This window comes from Cetorhinus maximus, chromosome 8 (assembly GCF_964194155.1).
Source record: "Cetorhinus maximus chromosome 8, sCetMax3.hap1.1, whole genome shotgun sequence".
Taxonomy (NCBI): Eukaryota; Metazoa; Chordata; class Chondrichthyes; order Lamniformes; family Cetorhinidae; genus Cetorhinus; species Cetorhinus maximus.
This window is the reverse complement of record NC_135886.1, coordinates 130,435,476-130,456,894: the sequence shown is the minus strand read 5'-3', so window position 1 is coordinate 130,456,894 and position 21,419 is coordinate 130,435,476. Positions and strand designations below refer to the sequence as shown.

General features: G+C 42.0%; 1 protein-coding gene across 5 annotated transcripts in view; it reads right to left on the bottom strand.

The window, feature by feature from the left end:
- Positions 1-350: 350 nt before the first annotated feature.
- The window catches only part of LOC144683976 (septin-6), a 68,987-nt gene continuing 47,918 nt past the window's right edge, over positions 351-21,419 (bottom strand). For 2 of the 5 annotated variants that reach the window (XM_078547628.1, XM_078547632.1), the window contains 6 exons: positions 19,644-19,805; positions 15,900-15,996; positions 14,156-14,324; positions 12,826-12,958; positions 12,401-12,591; positions 3,161-3,869 (listed from right to left, as the gene is read on the bottom strand). In XM_078547628.1, the coding sequence (XP_078403754.1) occupies positions 3,845-3,869; positions 12,401-12,591; positions 12,826-12,958; positions 14,156-14,324; positions 15,900-15,996; positions 19,644-19,805 (777 nt within the window). In that variant the 3' untranslated portion in view covers positions 3,161-3,844. Of the gene's footprint in view, positions 2,909-3,160; positions 5,055-7,424; positions 7,468-12,400; positions 12,592-12,825; positions 12,959-14,155; positions 14,325-15,899; positions 15,997-19,643; positions 19,806-21,419 lie in introns of those variants that run through there. The other 3 variants (XM_078547631.1, XM_078547630.1, XM_078547629.1) reach the window with 3 other exon arrangements.

The following is a 21,419-nucleotide window of genomic DNA, read 5'->3' as shown; positions in this document are numbered from 1 at the left end:
AGCCTCCTTTTTCTCAGTGTGACAGCAACGTATTTCCTAGCAAGGTGAAACTTTGCAGTTGAATCACCAGAAAATGGAAGTAAATATTTTCTCTTTTTTTTTTAAACCTCCCAACTGTTTAAATGCTGCCTTCAATTGGGATTAAAGACATTATTAATTGGGTTGTTTGTGCAGCCTGTCCCAGCCTCATGGTGTGAGAAGAGTGATAGGCTGTGCACTGCCCACCATGCCAGCGGCAAGTCAAACTTCCGCACTTGTGCGCGTATTTCAAATGTATTTATTTGCGTAGAGAATTCCATGACCACAAACTCTTAAGTAGGAAGCCCAAATGGAAAAAAAAAGGAAATGAATTTTCTCCCCAAACTTTTATTGTAAAGTTACAGCAATGGTAGCAAAGTCAAAAAAAAAACATCTTATAAAGGGCCAACGAGGAAAGACCTATAAACAATATCGTGCCATGGAGTGTACATTGCCCATGCAGCTCCTCACAAGTGAGGCAAGGAGTCAAGAAATAAATAATAAATAGCAGCTCAAAGCAAATGGAGTTCAGACAAGTGCATCATTTCCACAAGGAAGAGCAAGAAAGACAAAAGGATTTAAAAGACAGTAATATCAGGAATGTTAACAAGGCAATGTCCAACTTCTGCAGCATTTCCACCTTCAACCACTAACTTTAAATCACAGTACAGCCACAAAAAGCTCACATAGCAACAATATCTAGCAAGTTTATTGAAAAAGTGCCACAATATATTTAACATACTTTGTTGTGCCAAAATTAAATATTTTCTTAAAAAGTTCTAGTGAAATATTCATATTCCTTGTTCCCTTATTCATTTTAACAAGTATTTTATGGGATGTCACAGATAAAATATAACCCATGTTTTTAAAAAAAAAAGTCCAAGGACCCTGAAATGCATAAACTGCTTAGCGTCTACTGGGGGTGAAGTTACCATAGCTGCGTGTACACACGTGCACACAGTCAAATCAGTGTACTCCTGTAAACATGGAGAATTTCAAGAGGAACTAAAAGATCCTCTATTCTCATCCTTTCCCATGCACTCATTGCATTTTTCTTTCACTTCCCTACCCCTGGACAAATTAACTTGTTTCAAGTCCATCTTAAAGGAACCTCACTGCCATGAGAATTCATCACCAAAAACACCATTGCAGCCCTAGGCTCGGTACTAATCAACCAACCACTCACCAACGAAATAAAGGGGAAATTGGATTGCTTTGGAATTCGTTAAGTCAAACCGGATTTTTTTTTAACATAAGAAATAGGAGCAGCAGTAGGCCATTCGGCCCCTCAAGCCTGCCCAGCCATTCAATAAGATCATGGCTGCTCTGCCCCAGGCCTCAACTCCTCTTTTGTGCCAGCTCCTCATAGCCCTCAACCCCCCCGATATTTCAAGAATCTATCGGTCATTGATTTCCCCATCTGCCTCATTGAATTTTACCACTGTGATGACCACATTGCAGTACAGCACAATGTATTCTTTGCATAGGATGAAGCACAGGGGGTAGCTCATCGGCCCATCATGCCGATGTCAGTTCTTTGCAAGAAGCTTTCCAATTAGAGCCACTCTCCAGGGCTATGGGAAAAGAGCTGGGAAGTTTTCCTTTCCAACGATCTATCCAAATCCTTCTGCAAGCAGAGGGCCCCACAGGATAGAGCCAAAATTGTCTTCATTTTTGATAATTGCTCAAATTAGTTAAGGTATGGTACAGAACAAGTTGCACATTCATACTATTCTTTACTGAAAAATAAATCACCCAGTGACTTGGGTGCATCTGACCTTCAGAACTCTGGACAGAGCACCAGTAAGACTGTATAGAAGCAGAAGACATTCTTTCTCGTTAACTTGTCCTATTTCTCTCCAGTTCCCTCTCTTGAAAGTGATGACTCCTGGTTGGATTCACTTCTAATACATCTCAGTCAAAACAGCCAAACTCCATGAGCCACTTCACTCAAGAATCTCGGCAGAAACTCAGCACAACAGGCGGGTCTGATGCAGTCCACACCATGCTCATACAAGCCTTCCATTAGAAGTCACTGAACTGCATGCAGTGGTCTTTCCTCCCAAATCAAGGGGAGGGAGCCCAATTGTAATGCCCCACCAAAGCCTCAACCAAATCACCAGCCCAGGGATTGAATGTGGGGCCATTTGGCACAGTATGGCTCAGCAACACACGGCACACCTATTTACAGAAGCTTTAGCCCCACCTCTTTTTTTTTTACATTTGTGTTCAATACAAAATTTCAGAATGCGCCCATTTAGTTATATTTTCCTCATCACTTTGATCCATGCGCAAGATAGCAGCTAGAAAATTTTGACGAGTCCAATTAGCTGAACATGGGTTTGCACCCTCCCCTCCCATGCGTGAATGCAAAATGTCTGGGCAACAATCTTCAAAACTAGAACTGGACTGTTAAATTAAAGACAGCACAACAAAATACCCCTCATCGGCATCAATTTACAAAAAAAATATTCAGCTAAACAGTACAAGTCTATCAAATTAATCTGAACAGCTATATTCTTGAGTGGTAAATGGTACATGTGTGCAGCATACTGGGAATGGTGAACATTTAAAACAAGAAGATTCAAAATAGTTAAAATAAGGGGTAAAAATTGCAGTCTTAATTTGTAAACAAGCAAAATTCAAAAACATAATTGTTTTTTTTTTACAGCCATCAGTCCCATTGATAAGACACTTTGCAGACACAAAATGGGCCTGTGAAGGGCTTTTAAAAATCCCACACAAGCTGAACGTTGCCCTTTTAAGAGTACAGTGTTAGTTTTTCACAGTTAAAGAATAGATCTCGGCCACAGCACAAGAGTCCCTAACTCTTCTATAAGTCGCAGTCTCCTCCTCCAGAGAGCAGCCCGTGCAGACACATTAAAAGAAGCTAGAGAGAAAAACACAATGAGATAGATCGTCAACACAGGAAGGTAGTTTGGACACGTACAGAGGACAGGGTAACAAACAGAAATCCCGAGAAAAAAAAAAAATAATGGCTGGTGTAATGGGGCGGGCAAAGAGGATGATGAACTTTGAAAGGTGAAAACATGCAGTGCCTCCGCTCGCCATAAAAGGGTCCCTTACTAAGAAATCATTTCTCGAGGGTCACACTTTCAAATAAATAAAGACACCATAGGACTGAGGTGCAACAGCTTTTAATAGCTTAAGATATCGTAAAACATCAGAATAATCTTGTGAAGTACGTGCAAGAAAAAGCAGTGGAAAAAAAAAACTAAACCCAACTAGGTGAAGATTACAAAAAAATTCAGTGCAAGACCTGCACAGATGGACCGAGAACAAAACGTATAAAATTTTGTACATGGCATTTTTCCATGGAGTCTCTAAGCAACATAGAACCATCTCAGATTCCATCTGGCTAGAATGACTGACCTGAGGAAATACAATGTCTCACTATTAAAATACCTTAGCAAGGTTGGAATGGAATGCTCAAAAACATTCAACTTTGCCACATTTACAAAATAAATACTGTGCAATTTATTTTTAAAAACACAATACCCAAAAGCGACGCACTTAATGCAAGTCACGTGGGACTAAAAAAAAAACACATGCACTTCTTTTTTGGTGTACAATGTTAATCATTTAAATTCTGTGAAATAAAGTCTTTACTTTGAGCAATACAATACAAAACAAGCTTTTGTTGATGACAAAAAGCTGAGCACAAGTCTGGCTTCGTGTTTAAAAGGCATAGGCCACAGCCGGTGTGCCGCATCAGAAGCTGCCCCCATCTAACATTGGCCACTACTTACAAGAGGAAAAAAAAAACCAAAGGAAAACATGTTCCATAATGACTGAGGGCCTGTAATTATTCAGTGCAGAGCCAAGGGTTACTGTAAGGAAAGAGTGCACAAATATAGACAAAAATGAATGGCAAACCTGGGAAACCTGTACGAGTCAATTCACATTTATTTGTATTTTGATACCTGCATCGGCTCAAACCGTTAGTTTGCACAACATTAGTCATCCCTTCATATTGGAAGTGCAATAAAAGAGGAATTTTTAAAAAAACACACAAGCGCGCGCACACGCACACACACACACACACACACGATGCCCTTTCAAGCTAAACACTCCCACCCCACTTCACCCCCTGGCATCTAAACGTTTGGACCTTTTTCTTAAAGTAGAATTGAACAAAAAAAAGCTACACATCAGTGCCACACGCTGCCTCGAAAAAGAGAGCAGGAGCAGTTACAAAATAGCTTCACATTATTGAATTGAAACAAGTTATCAAACTGAGAGTTAACCAAAAAAAAAAATCCCGTTTTAAAAATCGGAGAAAAATAACCAACAAAAATACTACTCAGTGCCTTAGTAATAATGAGTATACCCTACAAACTTGCATCTATTGCACTTTTTACTTGGCCCACAAATTTGTAACTTCCAGATTCGCCTTCTGGGATTTTTAAACAAATGTAAATCATCTATTTTGCTCAGTATTGTTTCATTTCCCTCATGATGTTAACATGCATTTTGAAACGTGCCTGAAATGAAACTCAAGTCCTATTATGTCAAGTTAAAAAAAGAAAACAAGGATTTGTTAGATATTATTATTACATGGTTCAATAGCCTAAAACAGGAGCAGCAAACACAGGCAGCAAAAGGCAAAGAGACATAAATGATGACAATTTCATGCAATTGCTTCCTGAGTATTCTAATGCACCTGAAAACCATAAAAGGTCTTATGTTGAAATTACTGAGTTGTACACAGTCTCTGATGCTCATTTGGCAGCTTGTGTGGTACCATGCTAGTACTGAAGTGGTAAACTGGGAGTCCTTTTGTCAGTTCCATACTATTTATTGCTGGATTCCTTCATTCAGCACAGCCACAGTGTCAAGTTTGTACACATGTTTACATGGAGGTGGGAAGGGGAGGGTGGTGGAGAATGGGTGGTCAGGAGAAGGCGGGAGACAACAAGATGGGAATGGAAGGGAACAAGCGTCAGAATGCAACTGGGAGCAGAAGGGAGTTCATTCCCAACTTGCGGAGGGAAGGATTCTACAGGAAGCCTGAACTGAAAATGAAAGAAAAGTAGGATTAATTTTTCATGAGTTACTTCAAACTAGATGAATGTTCAGCCAAGTACTATTTAAATAGTAAATAATGAATGAGCGTAGTTGTACATGTTAAACATGAAAATGAGTCATTGAACAAAAAAGAAAGCAAACATCCAATACACACAGCAGTGGAACTGAGCTTGCAGGTGAACTAAGAAAGTTCTTCAATTATATGCACACTTACTTCAGCTATTCAACTATCCTAGGTCTAGCAACAAAATCAATCTTGGTCGAAAAGTGGAAGGAGGAAAAAGAAATTCTGCCTGATGTTGTGAGTTTTACTATCTCCAGTCCTGGCGGAGAGAGGTCTTCACCTCAGCAGAGTCAGGTGGTGGCAGGTCATCCCTCACTCCAGAGACCTGAACATGCACTCTAGACAGTGCTAAGGGACTGCTGCATTGTCAGAAATGTCGTCTTTCAAATGAGACGATAAACTGAGGCCTGCCCTTGAGGCCTATCAGGTGGGCACAAAAGATATGCTTCGGTTGTATAAAGCCTGGTTCAGACCCTACCTGGAGAACAGTCTTCAGTCTTGGGCACCAAACCTCCGGAAGGGTACAACGGCCTTGAGAGAGATGCAGCACCATTTACCCAAATGATGCTGGACTTAAGAGGGTTAAATTATGCAGACTGGTTGCATAGACATGGCTTTTCCTCCATGGAAATGTGATTGAGGGGTAATCTAATCTAATGTATCTATGGAGAAAGTATGGGGGGACATCAATGATAAGGGCACAGAATCCTAAACCTTGAGAGGCGCCACTCAGGGGCAGGAACAGCAAGTACTCTTCTGCATGGGGTGTAGTAGAAACATGGAACTCTTTCCATACTTCTCCCAACTAAAGGTGCTGGATACAAGGATACTCGTCACCTTTTCAAAATCGAGCTTGATTTCTTACTAAGTAAGGATGTCAAGGGGTATGGGGTGAAGACTAGGAAAATTGAGCTGAGCAGCCAATTGAATAGTGGAACAGGCCAGAGGGGTTGAATGATTTACTCCTGCTCCTATTTTTAAAATGAATAAAAAACCCATTTAACAAAAGTTGAAATGCAAGGATCACCCAGCATTAAAATGGTGTAGCAGTATTGAAAGGGGAAGGGGGCGTAAGAAAATTAGAAAACGCAAGAGGGATGTTCAAAATTGACACTTATTTTGACACTTGTTCTAAAGCTATGAAACCGCAATTACCAAGGCATCTGGATTCTTGGTGAAAGGGTGTTGGGGGGGGTTCCAAGAAACCAAGAAACTGTTAATGCACTTTTTGAAGAAAACTATTTGGTAGCAGCAATTCACCATCAAGCATAGAGATGATCAACACAGAGTTCATCATACCAGTCAAACAGATAACCAAACACAAGGGATTTGACTAACTTTTCTGTACAGAAAGGGACTGGTTATTTTAACTCAGTGGTGCAGACTGGAGCACCTCCTTAAAATGTTTCACAATGTTGCAGAATGCTCAAATTATCAACACTTAATCTTGAATCAAAAAATTCCACAACAATGGATGTCAGATTAACCACTGGGGATCAAGCCTGGACTCAGCTGGTAGCACGCTCCTCGAGTCAGAAGGTCATGGATTCAAGCCTGGCTCCAGCACTGAGAGTGTGCTGTATTATTGGTAGTGCATCCTTCAGACGAGCTATCAAATCGGAGGACCCTTCTGCCTCTCAGGTGAATCCAAAAGATCCCGTGGCACTAATCAAAGAGGAGAAGGAGAGTTTTTCCTGGTGCCCTGGTGATTGCTTATCCCTCAACCAATACCACCAAGAACAGATTATCTGGTCAATTATCTCACTGCTATTTGTGGGAGCTTGCTATGCACAAAATGCCCGTTACGTTTCTCTATGTTACAATGACTACAGTTCAACCTGCTTCACTGGCTGTTAAACTCTTTGAGACATGCTAGTGAAACACGCTACATTAGTGTAAGTCCTTTCTTCAAAGTTACATGCAACACGTTTTGAATGCAATGTATGTAGAAAACATGGAGAGATTTAATATTATCAAATCCACCAGCAACCATCTTGATTGCATTACCCAACATCAGGGTTTGGGTCACTTCATAAATAAGTCCCTCAATATAATTTTTTTTGTTAAAAAGCTATACCCGAACCAAGATACTCGCCAACAGGTTAGCATGTGCAGCGAGATGTTGGAAATCAGTCACCCTCGTTTTAAAAAAAGGTCAAAATCACCTAGGATAATGATCGCTCTGGACATCTATTAACAATTTACACAAACCAAGTAACTATAACGGAGCGCACAGTGTGCGTGATAACTGATTCCACTGCTGTGGCTGAGGTTAGTAATCAATCAAGCTTACCAGACAATATGGATCTCATGCAGCATGCAGTGAACAGCGTTAACTGTAAAACAGTACACATGCAAAAGCTGATACGGATGAACGGATACAATGGTAAATGTGTATACACAACACTCACTTGTTGTTTTCAACCCTCAAGTCTGCACCAAAAGCTGCCCTGCTCAAAAAATAGTTCTTTGGCATCCCCTATGGTGACAAGAGTCTGATGACGCTAAAAGACCTTACTACTGTACTTACCAACCATGTTGCTTGTTTTCAGAAGGGTGACAATTACTGGAAGCACAGAGGCTTCAATCTGGTACCCTAGCACTTGTGTAGCATCATTATTAAAATGCACCAGCATTTTTCATCATTTTCTGTAAGTCTGCATGCTTTTGCCACAGGCTCTCGTAGGAGAACGCTTTCTGTGCGTATTCAGATCGAGATCAGAAATAAGGTAATGCTCATTCATTCCTGTTCTGTTTTAAAACTGCTGCTTAGATGTTTATTGTAGCAGACAGTTTGTTCAGATTTCACCCACAATAATTGATCCAGGGGCCTCCCCGAGATTCCCAACACATCAAGCATAACTCTACAATACTGCTTTGTCCCCAGGCTCCATCTGAACAGCAGTGTTAAAGCAGAACACACGGGGAAAATAAAGAATAACAGACACACTGCACAGAAAAAAAGATGAAATTAGAGGGGCAATTCCAATCAATGCAGTTCTTCCCCCACAAGCCTGTCAAATGGCTTAAGGGGAGTTAGCGTCTGCACTCCTCCTTGCCCAAAGCGAATCAAGCACTACAAAGCTGGTCCAAATTAAAGCTAGCTGACAAATAAAAGAATGCAGTTACCGTGCTTTTCAGAATGCTACCATGAGCTTTTCAGAAGGTTAGTTGTCAAACAATGCACATTTTACATATCTATAAAAAGTGCATCCTATTACAACCATGGATAATGTAGCTATATGTACACTAGAGATTTCACAATCCAAAAACGTTGTGCTTCACTCAAGCAACCTTCCTCCTGACCCATAAAATGACATCCAGCTGCAATTGTACTCATCAACCTTGCATGAAAGGTGAGAAATGTGCTTTTCTCAGTGTATTTTTCATTAGATAACTCAACACTGCGCGGGTCAGGTATCAAACTTGGCCCTGTGCTGGACTAGTACCACAGCCAATAGTGCATCTGTTCACTTAGCAAAAGAGTGGCATTGAAGCATAAGTAATGCACATGAGCTGAATGAAGAGAATGAAAGACCTCCTTCTCAAATCACTAGTTCATCTAAAGCTTTTTTCATTAGGGAATACTCTTGTGCTTAATAGTAGGTTCTACTTGGCTTCACAGACACTGATGGAACTTGCAATGGAGTTAATTCCGTTGCCACAGCTCAGATTTTCACAATCCCTAATGGGATGCTTCACACAAGGGCAAAGAAAGATTACACGATGAACCATTTTGCAGCCAGTTTTCAAAGTATTGCGTTTCCCTCAGTAACAGGAAGAACGGTACAATTTTAAAAGGGGTGCAAGGAGAGAGGGGGCCGAGGGTGCTTGCGCACAAATCTTTGTTTACCTGACCTGCCACCTTCAGTGTAGTTAATAAAACTTATGGGATTGTGGACTTTATAAATAAAGAGGAAAAAGGCAGCATGTTATAATAAACCTGTACGAAACGCTAGTTCGGCCACAGCTGGAGTATTGTGTCCAATTCTGGCCGGCGCACTTCAGGAAGGATGTGAAGGCTTTGGGGAAGGTACAGAAGAGATTTACCAGAATGATTCCAGTGATGAGGAATTACAATTACGTGGATAGCCTGGAGAAGCTTAGACTGTTCTCCTAAGAACAGAGAAAGCTAAGAGGGGATGTTTAAAATCATGAAGAGTTTAGATGGAGTAAATAAAGAGAAACTATCATAGACTGAAAAGTCTTTAGCCAGAGAGCACAGATTTGAGGTGACTGGCAAAATCAGAAGTAGGATGAGGAAAAACCATTTTGTTTAAACCAACGAGTGTTTTAAGATTTGGAACACACTGACTGACATGGTGCTGGATACAGATTCAATAGTAGGCTTCAAAAGGGATTTGGATAAATTGTAGATAAAACTGCAGGAATAAGAGGAAAGAGCAGGGGACTGCGACTAACTGGGTCGTGCTTCGAAAGAGCTAGTGCAGACCTGATGGGCAGAATGGCCTCATGTGCTGTATGATTCTATGAACAGTATGCTTTTAAACTTATAAATCAGATGTGCCTAATCCAGTTAGCTAACCCATAAATACAAGTGTATTAGTGGTGATGGCAGCAGTGAAAGTACATAATGCTAAAAGGTTCTGCTGGCAAGGTAAGTTAAATAGCACTTAAGTGCAGAGAAACATCTGGGAGAAGTTCACAGTGGGTACAGAGCACAGCAAATGGAGAGGCCAAGAAGGGAAACCTTCAGTGAATGGTTAAAACAGCGAGAGAGTGAGGTGCAAGCAAGCAAATAAGACAGAAAGCAATGAGGAAGAATGAATTGAGTAGGGAACTGAAGAAGCATGGTGCTAAACAGTGATTTTGAGGGAATGAATGGCAAATAAAAATTGAGTGTTAAAGGAGCACAAGGTGTCTTTTTTCTTAATTCATTACTTAAGGAGAGATGTACTTACATTGGAAGCAGTTCAGGGAAGGTCACTCAGCTGATTGCTGGGATGAAGGTGTTTGTTTTACGAGGAAAGGTTGAGCATGTTGGGCCTGTATCCATTGCAGTTTAGAAGATTGAGGTGATCTTATTAAAACACAAGATTCTGAGGGTGCTTGACAGAGTAGATGCTGCGAAAATGTTTCCTCTCGTGGGGGGGATCTAGAACTAGGGTTCTCTCATTTATGGAGGAAGAATTTCTTCTCTCAGAGGGTCATTAGTCTTTGCAACTCTCTTCCGCACAGAATAGTGGAGGCTGGGACATTGAATATATTCAAGGCTGAATTAGACTGATTTTTGATCCACAAGGGAGTCAAGGGTTATGACAGCTGGCAGGAATGTGGATTTAAAGCCACAACCAGATTAGCCAAGATCCTATTGAAAGGTGGAACAGGCTCGAGGGGCTGAATGGCCCACTCCTGCTCCTATTTCTTATGATCTTATGAGGATGTGGTCATTGTTGGCAGGGCCAGCAGTTATCACCCATCCCTAACTGCCTGTACCCAGAAAAGTCTACGCTTGGAGCCACCTTCCTGAAGCACTGCTGTCAGTGTGGGGCTTTTCCATAACAGTTTTAATACGACTGGGTGGAGAGATAAGAGTCAACCACATTGTTGAGTCTGGAGTCTCATATCTGCCAGACCAGAAGGACATTAGTAAAAACCAGATGGGGTGTGTGTGTGATGAGAATGTGGGCTGATAGCAGAGCCTGTGCTGTTTTGACAGAAGTTCAAGTTTATGAAGGGTTGGTGTTGAGGGGTCAACTCGAAGGATTTTAGAACTGTCAAACCTGAAGTGATGAAAGTACACAGTAGGATTTTCAAATAGAACACGGGGAGAGATGGGAAGAGGCATGAAATGATCTGGAGGTGGAAGAGAGCAGGTTTTGGAATGTGATGGAAACCAAGCTTGGGTCAAGCAGGGCACCAAGTTCCGAACTAACACACAACTAATGAGTAACACACACCCTAGAAAAGATCAGAAAACTCTGGCTCCCTCCATGACAAATGCACTGGTTGGTGTGGTACCAACTCACACATACAGGTTCTTGATTCATTTCAGCTGATTCACAAAGCTTTGTTTCCAGTTATGTGCTGAATTAGCTGAAATCTGCAGAGAGATGTCTCTGCACTCAAATAACTCAAATGTCTCTACACAAGAGATGGGAAAGGCTGAAAGGCTGGATTCTCAATCCTGGCAACTATGTACCACCCCCTACAGGAAAATCAGCACAGTCGCCTGTGGGCGAGGGCGTGATTGGGCTTGGCCTCAACATGTATCCTCCCCTTGTCAAATAGTGGCCAACACTTCCTGCCCTGGATCAGCACCCTATACCTGAGCAAAGGGAGAGGGCTGTCGATGCCAATTAAACCATATCTCAGCAGTGCCTAGAGTAAAGTAGTGGAGAAATGGGTGGGGTGGGGTGGACCCAAATACTGCCAGGACTGTGTAGTTATCAGACAGATTTTCATGTTCTCTGAGCTTGTATTGGCTTTTCCACCATTTCCTCTAAATAAGAGAGGTGTATATATTTTTAAGCCTTCTTAACTGCAGCGATTTGAATTGCAACACAGCACTGAACACAGTTTCTTTTCAGTGATATGAAGGTCCAACTCAAAAGTAATCACTGCAATGAATCCTCATAATACTGTAAAAATTCCAAGCAGCAGGAACCAGGATATAAAGGACGACTAACCACCACAGGGTCACCAGGAAGTGGACAGATATTCCCAACTGCCTGGCGCTTCACGTGAACATGGTTTCCATTTATCACCTAAAGCAGACTCCTTCCCTCTTTCCCCACCCCACCCATTAAATAGTGCTGACCGGGTGACCTGCCTCCATTAGCTTAACAGCTAAAAAAAAACTCACCCGGAAATTATCAGGTGCTCGCTCACCCCTGGCTCTGAAATGCACTGCCCCAAGTTAAAAGTGTGCAAGATATTTAGGAAGAGGTAATTGTGCGGACTGCATTTCTACTGATGGGCTACACCGAGGCGATGCAACTGCTCTGTCTTGCTGTGCACTTGAAGAGATGTTTAGCTGTGTATCTTATACACAGAAATCAAATGGGTTATTTCATCTACCACCTGATAAGGACCTTTTATGGATAATGGTACATTTCAGTACCATGCATATTGATGCTATGTTTTATGTTGGACCCAGAATGGAAAGCTCAGTGTTCGCTATAGGTTGGACTAGCTGCTCAAAATGTTGAAAATAAATCACGGTGATCAGATTCTGGGCATTAAAACTAATGAGGGATAAAATGTGAAAATAAGCTTTTTTTTATAAAAAAAAGAAAGCATGCTTACTTTTTTCGCTCCTTCTCTCTTTTCAGAGTCTGTTGGCTCCCCGACTGCTGGGCCTGTGACTGAAGCAATTCGGCAGCAGTCTTTCTTTGTTTATAAGCATTAATCTCATCATCCAGGCTCTTTTTCTTATCTTCTAATTTCTTCTTTTCATCCTGATGAAGTTTCTTTAAACGGTCAAATTTATCATGCAGCTACAGAAAGAGAGAGAGAGAGATAATGAGGGAGAAAAAAGATCAAAACAATGGCTACACCTCGAAAACACATCAGCAAGTACGTGGCGTCCTGAGAGTGTGGGAGATGCAAAATACTTTCCGTAGCCACAAGCGAACTGAAACAGCCTTATTCCTATAATGTGCTCCCACGGCAAGGATCTTGCTAGTTTCTTTGGGAAAAGGGGGATTAAAAGAAAAACCAAGGAACTTTACCTCCTTCTCCGCTTCCTTCAGTTCAGACTCCTTCTCCTTCACTCTCATGACAAACATCTGTCTCATCTCCTCCTCTTTTTTCTGGAGCTCTCCAAGAAACTCATTCCTCTTTGCCTCATATGTTTCCTGCAAGCTGCAACAGGAATTCATCACTTACCGGGCACTAAGAGCTTGCGGAGCTCAACTTACGCTGCCAAAACGCTAGGTTTACAGTAAGCAATGGTAACACACCCACACACGCAGTCAGAACACAGTTGAGAAGAACATGTCAAATTAGTTCTATTTTGTGGGCACCCTTACACAGTTCACTAGTCTACCCCCTGCCAAACAAGCTGTTTTTTTTTTTAAAAGTGCGCTCTTAAGGCATTTATAACATTAACAATTCTATGTAAACACATTGAATTAACAAACCTCGTATCCTGTGTAAACACACAAAGGGGTATATGTTTATTTAAATTTCACAAGGAAATAACAGGATTAACTTCAGCAATCAAAACATTAGAACAGTTGTGGCTCTTTCAGTTTTCTCCCACTTCTCAAAAATTGGGAATCAAAGTGGATTAAGGTGGTGAACTTAATTTAACACAAACAGGTAGGGATGGAACCGAAAAACAAAAAACTACTGCGGATGCTGGAAATCCAAAACAAAAACAGAATTACCTGGAAAAACTCAGCAGGTCTGTGGAACTTTGTTGCTTCCAAACACTTAATTAAATTCATTGCTGCCCTCCACCATACCGCAGACCTTTCCACCCCAGCCTTTTCCCTGGTTCTGTACCTGTCTACAAGCTGTTAAAATTCTAACAGCTTCCAGTTCTGAAGAAAGGTCATTTGACCTGAAACGTCAATATTTTTCTCTTCTTCCCCACAGGTGTTGCTGGACCTGTCGAGTCTTTTCCTGCACTTTCATTTCCCATTTCTAGCGGCCGTAGCACTTTAGTTTTGTTGAGGAAATTAAATTCATCACCTTGGAAGTTCTTGCGTGCAGCATTGCCTTTTAGCCTCTGGCTTTCCCTACGAGAAATGTAATGCTGCCCACAGTCCTCTTGGAGGAAGAGGGAAAACCATTCCACTCAACTCTTAACATGACATGGAACAGTAAGAATTCTGAAAAAAACAGCAGCTCTTGTGCAGGTTTGAGGTGGACAAGTCGATCAAACTTATGATCCTGGATTACGTCAAGAGCAGTGAAATTTTACAGCATTCCGGGGTTATTAAGGTGCTAATTCTAACTTTTACATATCTAGGGGGAGATAATGGAAGACTACATGCAGCCTTGTTGGTGCAGGCAACATTACACAAACTCCCATCCCATGCCCATGTACCGTACCTGAAAGGTTTGTTATCAGGATCCGTGTCCTTGAATCCCATCTCCTCCAGCTTGCAGCGCCGATACAGTTCATAGTGCCGGGCATGTGTCTGTTCCCGAAGGTCTTCCATATTGACTCGGATTAGCATCTCTCTTAGCTTCACAAAGTCACAGTGGTTTTCATTTTCCACTACATTCAATTTAGCGTTTCAAGTTTTTAAGGGGGGAAAAAAAAAGCAAAAACACATTAAATTGTCAAAAAATAAAAATGTTAGATACACTTTCACAGGGAGCAAAGCCAAACAGCAACCAGGCAGATGCCACACATTGATGAATTCAAGTTGCTCCATTTGTTCCTTGCCTCATATTCTTCACTGGGCAGAGGGGGACTGAGACTGGGAGGGGGGTTAGGTGGGGTGTGCCAATAATGTTCAGAAATACACCTTTGCAATGTTGCTCAATTGTATCCACATCCAATGGCTCGCACTTTTAGCTGAAGGCATATGGTGGCAGGACAAGGGGTGAACAAAGCAAAAAAGGAACCGAAATCAAAACTTAAGCTAAAACCAGCATTAGCGGAACTACTGACTGACGTACTGGATGAACAGGCTTGATATTCTGCTCAGATGACATTTTCAGGCATTCATCCTGACATGCCAGTGGGGTTACTTGACATAAGCCCTCACTTCATGTCTTTATGATGTAGTATCACTTTTGGATGCTCGCCTAGCAACAGACTTGCTGGTTGCTATGGAAAGAGGATGCAGTTAGGGTTTCTCTCAGAGACCAGCCTACAACTCGGTGATAAGAGATCATTATCAAACACACTAAAAGCTGATACCCGTTCACTCTTCTTCAAAGTCTTCACGTTCCAAAATTTGTTCTATTTAATTCTGCCTCCCTTGGTGGGTTACCACTCTATGGACAGCAGATGCCCTTGGCACCCTAAACCAAGTTTTCACTTTTAAAGAGCAAGCCTACAGAGTGAGTGGAAGTTCAGGACAGAGCCCGGCCCCACACCCACCCAATATTCTCACTATGGTGCTTTCAGCAGGGGAAAGCAGATAACCATCTGGAGCAGAAATCCTGGACAATTAGCTCTGACACAAGAGGCCAATTGTAGTGCTTTTACTGCCTGACTGAGATCAGCTAACTCAGCAGACACTGATTAGCTAGCTACCAACTGAACACATCGAGTGGAGATAGCCAAGCAACAAGGAGTGGAACACCCCTCAATGACCCATGTGAGAGAACAGCACCAAATAAAGGCAGGTTTTAGTCACTTATCCAGAATGTATAAACAACCTGCATGAATCGCACTGCAGCTGGATAAATAACCGGTAAAATAACTTTCATAATGTTAGCAACGGTGACGTAGCTGGAGCGAGGATGCATTAAAAGTGCCAGGCCCTTCCCAAGAGGGTCATACATGCGTCCTGCAACAACCTCCTGGTCACACTATTATAAAACAGTGCCACCTTGGACCATTATGGTTAATATGTAGGAAAAAGTTCTCTTTTCGTCGGAGACAGGAAAGAAAAAAGATAAAAAAGGAGGAAGTGGGTTTGAAAGGCTTTTTTTTTTAATGGTGATTTGATCGCACTGCATTGTGCTGGTCACTTGGGGAAAGTCATTAACATCTGTTAGCTGTTGGAAGTAAAAAATCTGAAGTAATTGATCAATTATGAGCAACATCACAGAGCTCTGTAAGCAGTTGGCGAAGGTTTCTGCCATCACTTCGCCATATGCTATAGAACCAGCTTACCCTGCACAGTGCCCCAGGGGTACTGGCGTGCCTTCATCATCTTGTTCCCAATCTTTATTTCCTCTGTGCTCCCAACTACAGCAAACGGCAAGTGTGCCTGAAGTAAATAAATCAATAGAAGTGCGTGTATTAATTGCACTGATAAAACAATTTACAATACAAATCCTATTGGTTTTAACCTTAAATAATACAGCCAGTCAATCATGCCTGAAAAGGCTATCCAATTAGACCCAATCCCCCATTCTTTCTCCATAGCCCTGCATTTTCCCCCCTTTTAGTATGTGGCCAATTCCTCTGGAAAGTTCTTTTTGAATCTGCTTCGACTGCACTTTCAGGCAGTGCCTTCCAGATCATATGTTGCAGAGTAAAATAAATTTTCATCTCGCCCCGGTTGCTGACTCTCCTGTCAGTAGAAACAGTTTCTCCCTATCTACTCTATCAAAAGCCCTCATCATTGGGAGATTTAATGGAGGTGTGACCTTCAAAGACAACTCCAGCTTCTGCAATCTCTCCACATATCTGAAGGCCCGCATCACTGCTATCTTTTTGGTAAACCCTCTTTGGAGGACATTGACATCCTTTCCTAAATTGTGTTGCCCGGAATTGGACACAATACTCCAACAGGGGCCCAACCAATTATTTATAAAGGTTTAGAATAACTCCAAACCCATGACCACCACATCCAAGGCCCACAACAATATTAATAGGCTGCATACCTCTCATCATATTTGTGATCGTTAAGGATGAGAGAACTATCAGAAAGGGATAATCACAAAATAGGAACACTGCCGTTGTGTATCAGAGACACTGCAATGTTATGGGAGTAAAACTTATGCCCTTGTGATTACAACGCACAGTTAATTTAAATAGTTCTTGAAGTGAGATAGTGGCCTTATCCTGCAATCATAGTATCCAGTTTTGTGGACCATGTCATTGTTACATTACTGATACGGTGTCATAAAGAACACATTCACCCATTCACATGGATAGAGTTCAGCACAAACATCAGGCACACACGTCAGCTTTGTGACTCGAGGGTACATTTGACTGACTTTGCAGCGGCAGCTGGGGCCACGAGCGATGCACTGTGCTTTCACAAGACAATGACCTTGGTTCCTTCACCCTCCAATGAAATGCCAGTGCTTCTAAACACAAATTAAATGCAGCAGGTGCAAGAGGGGGGAAATAAAATGGCAGCAGATTTACACTTCTTTATTTAGACCTTTTGCAAGCTGAATTTCCTCTCTGAATAACCACAACATGCAACAAGGATGCTTTTCTGCAGACAAAGATTTGAAGGTGGGAAAACAGAGTGTGAAATATGTTGGGACGCTGAACAAAACCCCGGAACAGATTCTGGTGGGAGAGAGAGAAGGAGCGAGAGAGAGAGAAGAAACAAAGTTCACAGTAATTGGAACCCCTTTGAAGCTACAAAATACCACACTCCCGGTGTAACACACTGAAAAGTTGACCCTGCAACAGGACTAACATAATGGGGGCGGTGGGGGGGTGGTAAACACCACTGTCATGCAACTCAGGGAGAATGCAGATTAATGTTGCAGCACAAATTGAAATCCCTGGGACAAACGGATGATCTACACACTGCATTCTCACCATTGCCATGTGCACAACAGCTAATGTGGTAACAATAAGGAGCAAAGACCGCATTCACCTCAGGTGGCAAAGACCAAGGTCCCTGAAACATGCACAAACAAGTCATTCAGAAAACTGCTGAGCCCTTGCTCTAAGGTTCTCCCTGATTTTAGTGTCACATTACTTTTGCTCCACAGGTCTAAGAATAGCCCTGGATTTTACTATAATCACATGGTCACATCTATCACCTGGCGAGATACCCAAAGCTCATGCCACTTTACTGCATCTATTGTCTGCAGAATGGCCCCCTCAGTCTACCAATTGCTGATGGCTATATTAGCAGCTGATCACTTCTTTTAGATGGCAGGTAAATGACTCTATTCGAACAGCAGACAGTGGTACCATACAATAAGCACTTATCCACTAGCACTCGGCAACAGAGATTTCTACTCCTTTGTTGCCAACAACATCATTCAGTGTTACCCTAATGCCACTATGTCCACTACAAGTTCATTGCACTGTGAATCAGGAAGTTAACACAAAGCAGAATCAGGCCTAGAAAGAACAGCATAACAGGAGAGATTTTCCTGCCACAATGTCATTTCAGCACAGCAACTTCCCCTCCAAAACTGCTCAACAAAATCTGCATTTGCATCCATTAGAAAATAGCTGTGCTAAACTTCATGTAACCGGGGGTTGCAAATTGCTAGGTCTTAGCTAATGTAAAAAGAACATGAATAATTATACTCTGGGTGAAAGGACCACGTTTCGGGGGGGGGGGGGGGGGGGGGACTTCACAAGGTGTCGAGAACATGGGTCACAGCCCCAGCCACTGGTGTCACTGATACGCAGTCAATTGTGCTGATTAACCGACAGATACTGGGAAAACCGGAGACTAAAAAGACAAGAGCAGTAATGTCTTGTAAAAAATGTTGGAGCAATAATTTGGTAGCTCAATGGGTTACATGGCCCAACTCCTGTTCTTGGTTGGAGCCTTTAACCGTTTACCTGAACTATCGGAACTCAGGGTAAATTAGTCAGAACTTTCTCCAACTAAAATAAAAATTAAAAATGAAGAGATGTTAATATTTCAATCAGCCTCAGTATACATTTAATGCATGCAACTTACAACTACCATAGTGTGAAGTAGTGAAATTATTGAAGACCATATAGACTGAAATATAGTAAGCAGTGGATTTTATTGAACAATTGAATGGATTAAGGGATGCAGTAAATTAATGGGTTATGATATTAGCTTAGCTAAGAAACCCAGAAGTTGAGAGTGCAACTCCCAGAATGGCAGGTTGTGACATTTAATTCAATAAAGTTGATCATTCGAGGTTTGGGGCCTGAAAGAAAACAGCCATCAATTGTGATGCAAATTTAGAATATTCCGTAAGTACTTGGCAGTTTGAGGCAGCATCTGTGGAGAGAGGATCCTGAAACATTAACTCCGTTTCGCTCTCTACAGATGCTGCCTGATCTGCTGAGTATTTCCAGCATTTTGTGTTCTATTAAATTTCACATTTCCAGTATCTGCGCTATTTTGCTTCTGTCTTGCACCAGAGAGGGCACCCGTCTGTACCTGGCTCACTGTGCACCAGGGAGAGCACCTGCCTGTACCTGGCACACTGCACCAAGGAGGGCACCCGCCAGTACCTGGCTCACTGTGCACCAGGAAGGGTGCCTGCCAGTACCTGGCTTGGCCTACATGCAATGACAGCACCATGCTATATGACCGACTCTGATGTTCCTCAGCAACTAGGGATGCACAATACATCCAGCCTCGTTAAACTTTCTGACAGCCCAAGTTAAAACAAATTTGAAGCCAACAGCGTAACTTTAATTAACAACTTGCAGCATTTATGATACACCATAAGAAATTTGCCTCATTTTGATTTTAGACAGCCAAATTTTCATTACAATTTTCCAAACAATGCACAGGACATTAGTTTAGGTACATGCCGGTTTATATGCCCCTTGCCGAATCTTCACTTCAATGCCACCTTTCTATTCTGCCCCATTCTTCTTTTGAAACACATTGTTCCCAGTAGGCAACTTATAGTCAGAGCACAATGCATTAATTTGGCAGACCATAATTTCTAGCTCTGTCTGAAGTTGGAAAAAAAAGAGAAAGTCCAGAAAACTCACATTCATCGTTCCATTGATCTCTGCCACGGTCTCATCGTCTGTTGGGAACTGGTAAATCTGCACTCCATTGCTCACCAATTCACTCATTATCTTGATCTTGAATTTCTGGAGCTCATTCTTGGAGATGGAATCTGCTTTGGCAATGATTGGGATGATATTGACCTGAAGGATAAAGCAGAAAGGACAGGGTTTAAATGCTTTAAGCATAGTGTAGATTGACATAAGATGACAGCTTTGAGTCAGATGCACACAAAGGCATCAAGAATTGTGGATGAAATGATGAGCTGGAGGCACAAGTTGCTCTGGCGGTTTGATAGGAACTGGGAGATGAACATTCCCACTTACAAATTTTCAGCAGAGATGAGAGAAGAAAGGAAAAAGGGAGCGGGGTAAGCAGTCAGAGAAGATCCCATCTTTGCACTGGAACATCAGGGAGCTGGGGCCTGTGCTCATACAGGATTTATGCCAATAGCTATTAAGCAGGTATGGCAATAGTAGAATACTTAATTTGCATTCCAGGCCACAGAGCAGTGGGAGCAAGTGGAGGGTGTTCTGCACAGTTCAGAAAAGCAGGCGAGAACAACAGTGTCCAGGGAACACTTGTGAATACTGCTTTCCAGATCTGTATGTTTCCAGTCCAAAAGGAAAGAAGCATTGCTTAACTTAGTTCTGGCAGAAGCAGGAAGTCAAACATCTGATGTGAGAGTAGGGAAGCAATTGCCTGCAGACGAAGTCCGGAGTTGGCACAGAACGAGGTTATACCCATCAGGAAAGACTAAACAGGCTGGAGCTCCTTACTCCAGAAAAATAAGGTTATGGGGAGACCTAATAGAGGCCTTTAGAAGTATGAAGGGTTCAATAGGGTGGATGCAGAGATGATGTTTTCCCTTGTGCGTCAGTCCAAAACTCAGAGTTATAAATATTTTAAAAAGTCACTCATAAATCCAATACAGAATTCAAGAGAAACCTCTTTACTGAGATTGATGAGAATGTGGAACTCTCTACTACATGGAATGGTTGAGGTGAATAGACTAGATGCATTTAAGGGAAAGCTAGATAAATACATGAGAGAAAGGAATAGAAGGATATAAGCTGATGGAGGTGATGAGGAGGAGGTTGGGAGAAGGCTCGGGTGGAGTATAGAACGCTGGTATAGATCAGTTGGGCCAAATGGCCTGTTTCTGTGTAAATTTTATGTATGCCACATCCATCTGTGAATGATACTCTGGAGAGTTAGCTCTTGGAACTACAGAGGTTGAACATTGATAGCTCAACAGTTAATGATTAGAGGTATGCTGATTAAATAAAAGGAGCGGAACAATTAGTCCTGGGTGAGGCTGTTAAATGTTTGACAGAAGCTTGCATTCCTAAAACAGGTCAAGCTCTCAATTCCTGCTATTTCAACAAAAGATAAAGATGTCCTTGTCACTATAATGACAATTAGAATGCTCCAAAGAGGGCTTTTTTTGGAGATTACATGACTCTCTAAATAAACATATGTCCTCCCCGGTAACTCTTCCGAGTCTGGTCCCCAGGTCTTTGGGGTTGAGGAAGTAAGGTGAACAGCCTGTTCCTGCATCAATGTTAATGGCAATGGCAATCTTTGCCTGCGACTGGGAAGTAGATAACAGTGAGTCCGATGAGGTAGCCCACCTCAACTGCCCTTTCCTGAGCCAAAACAATTCCTGATAGCCTTGTAGGTAAGATACTGCCTAGTGCTGTATCGATAAATTGATCATCAAAAAAAAATCCAAGGTTTAATTCTTTGGGTAGAAA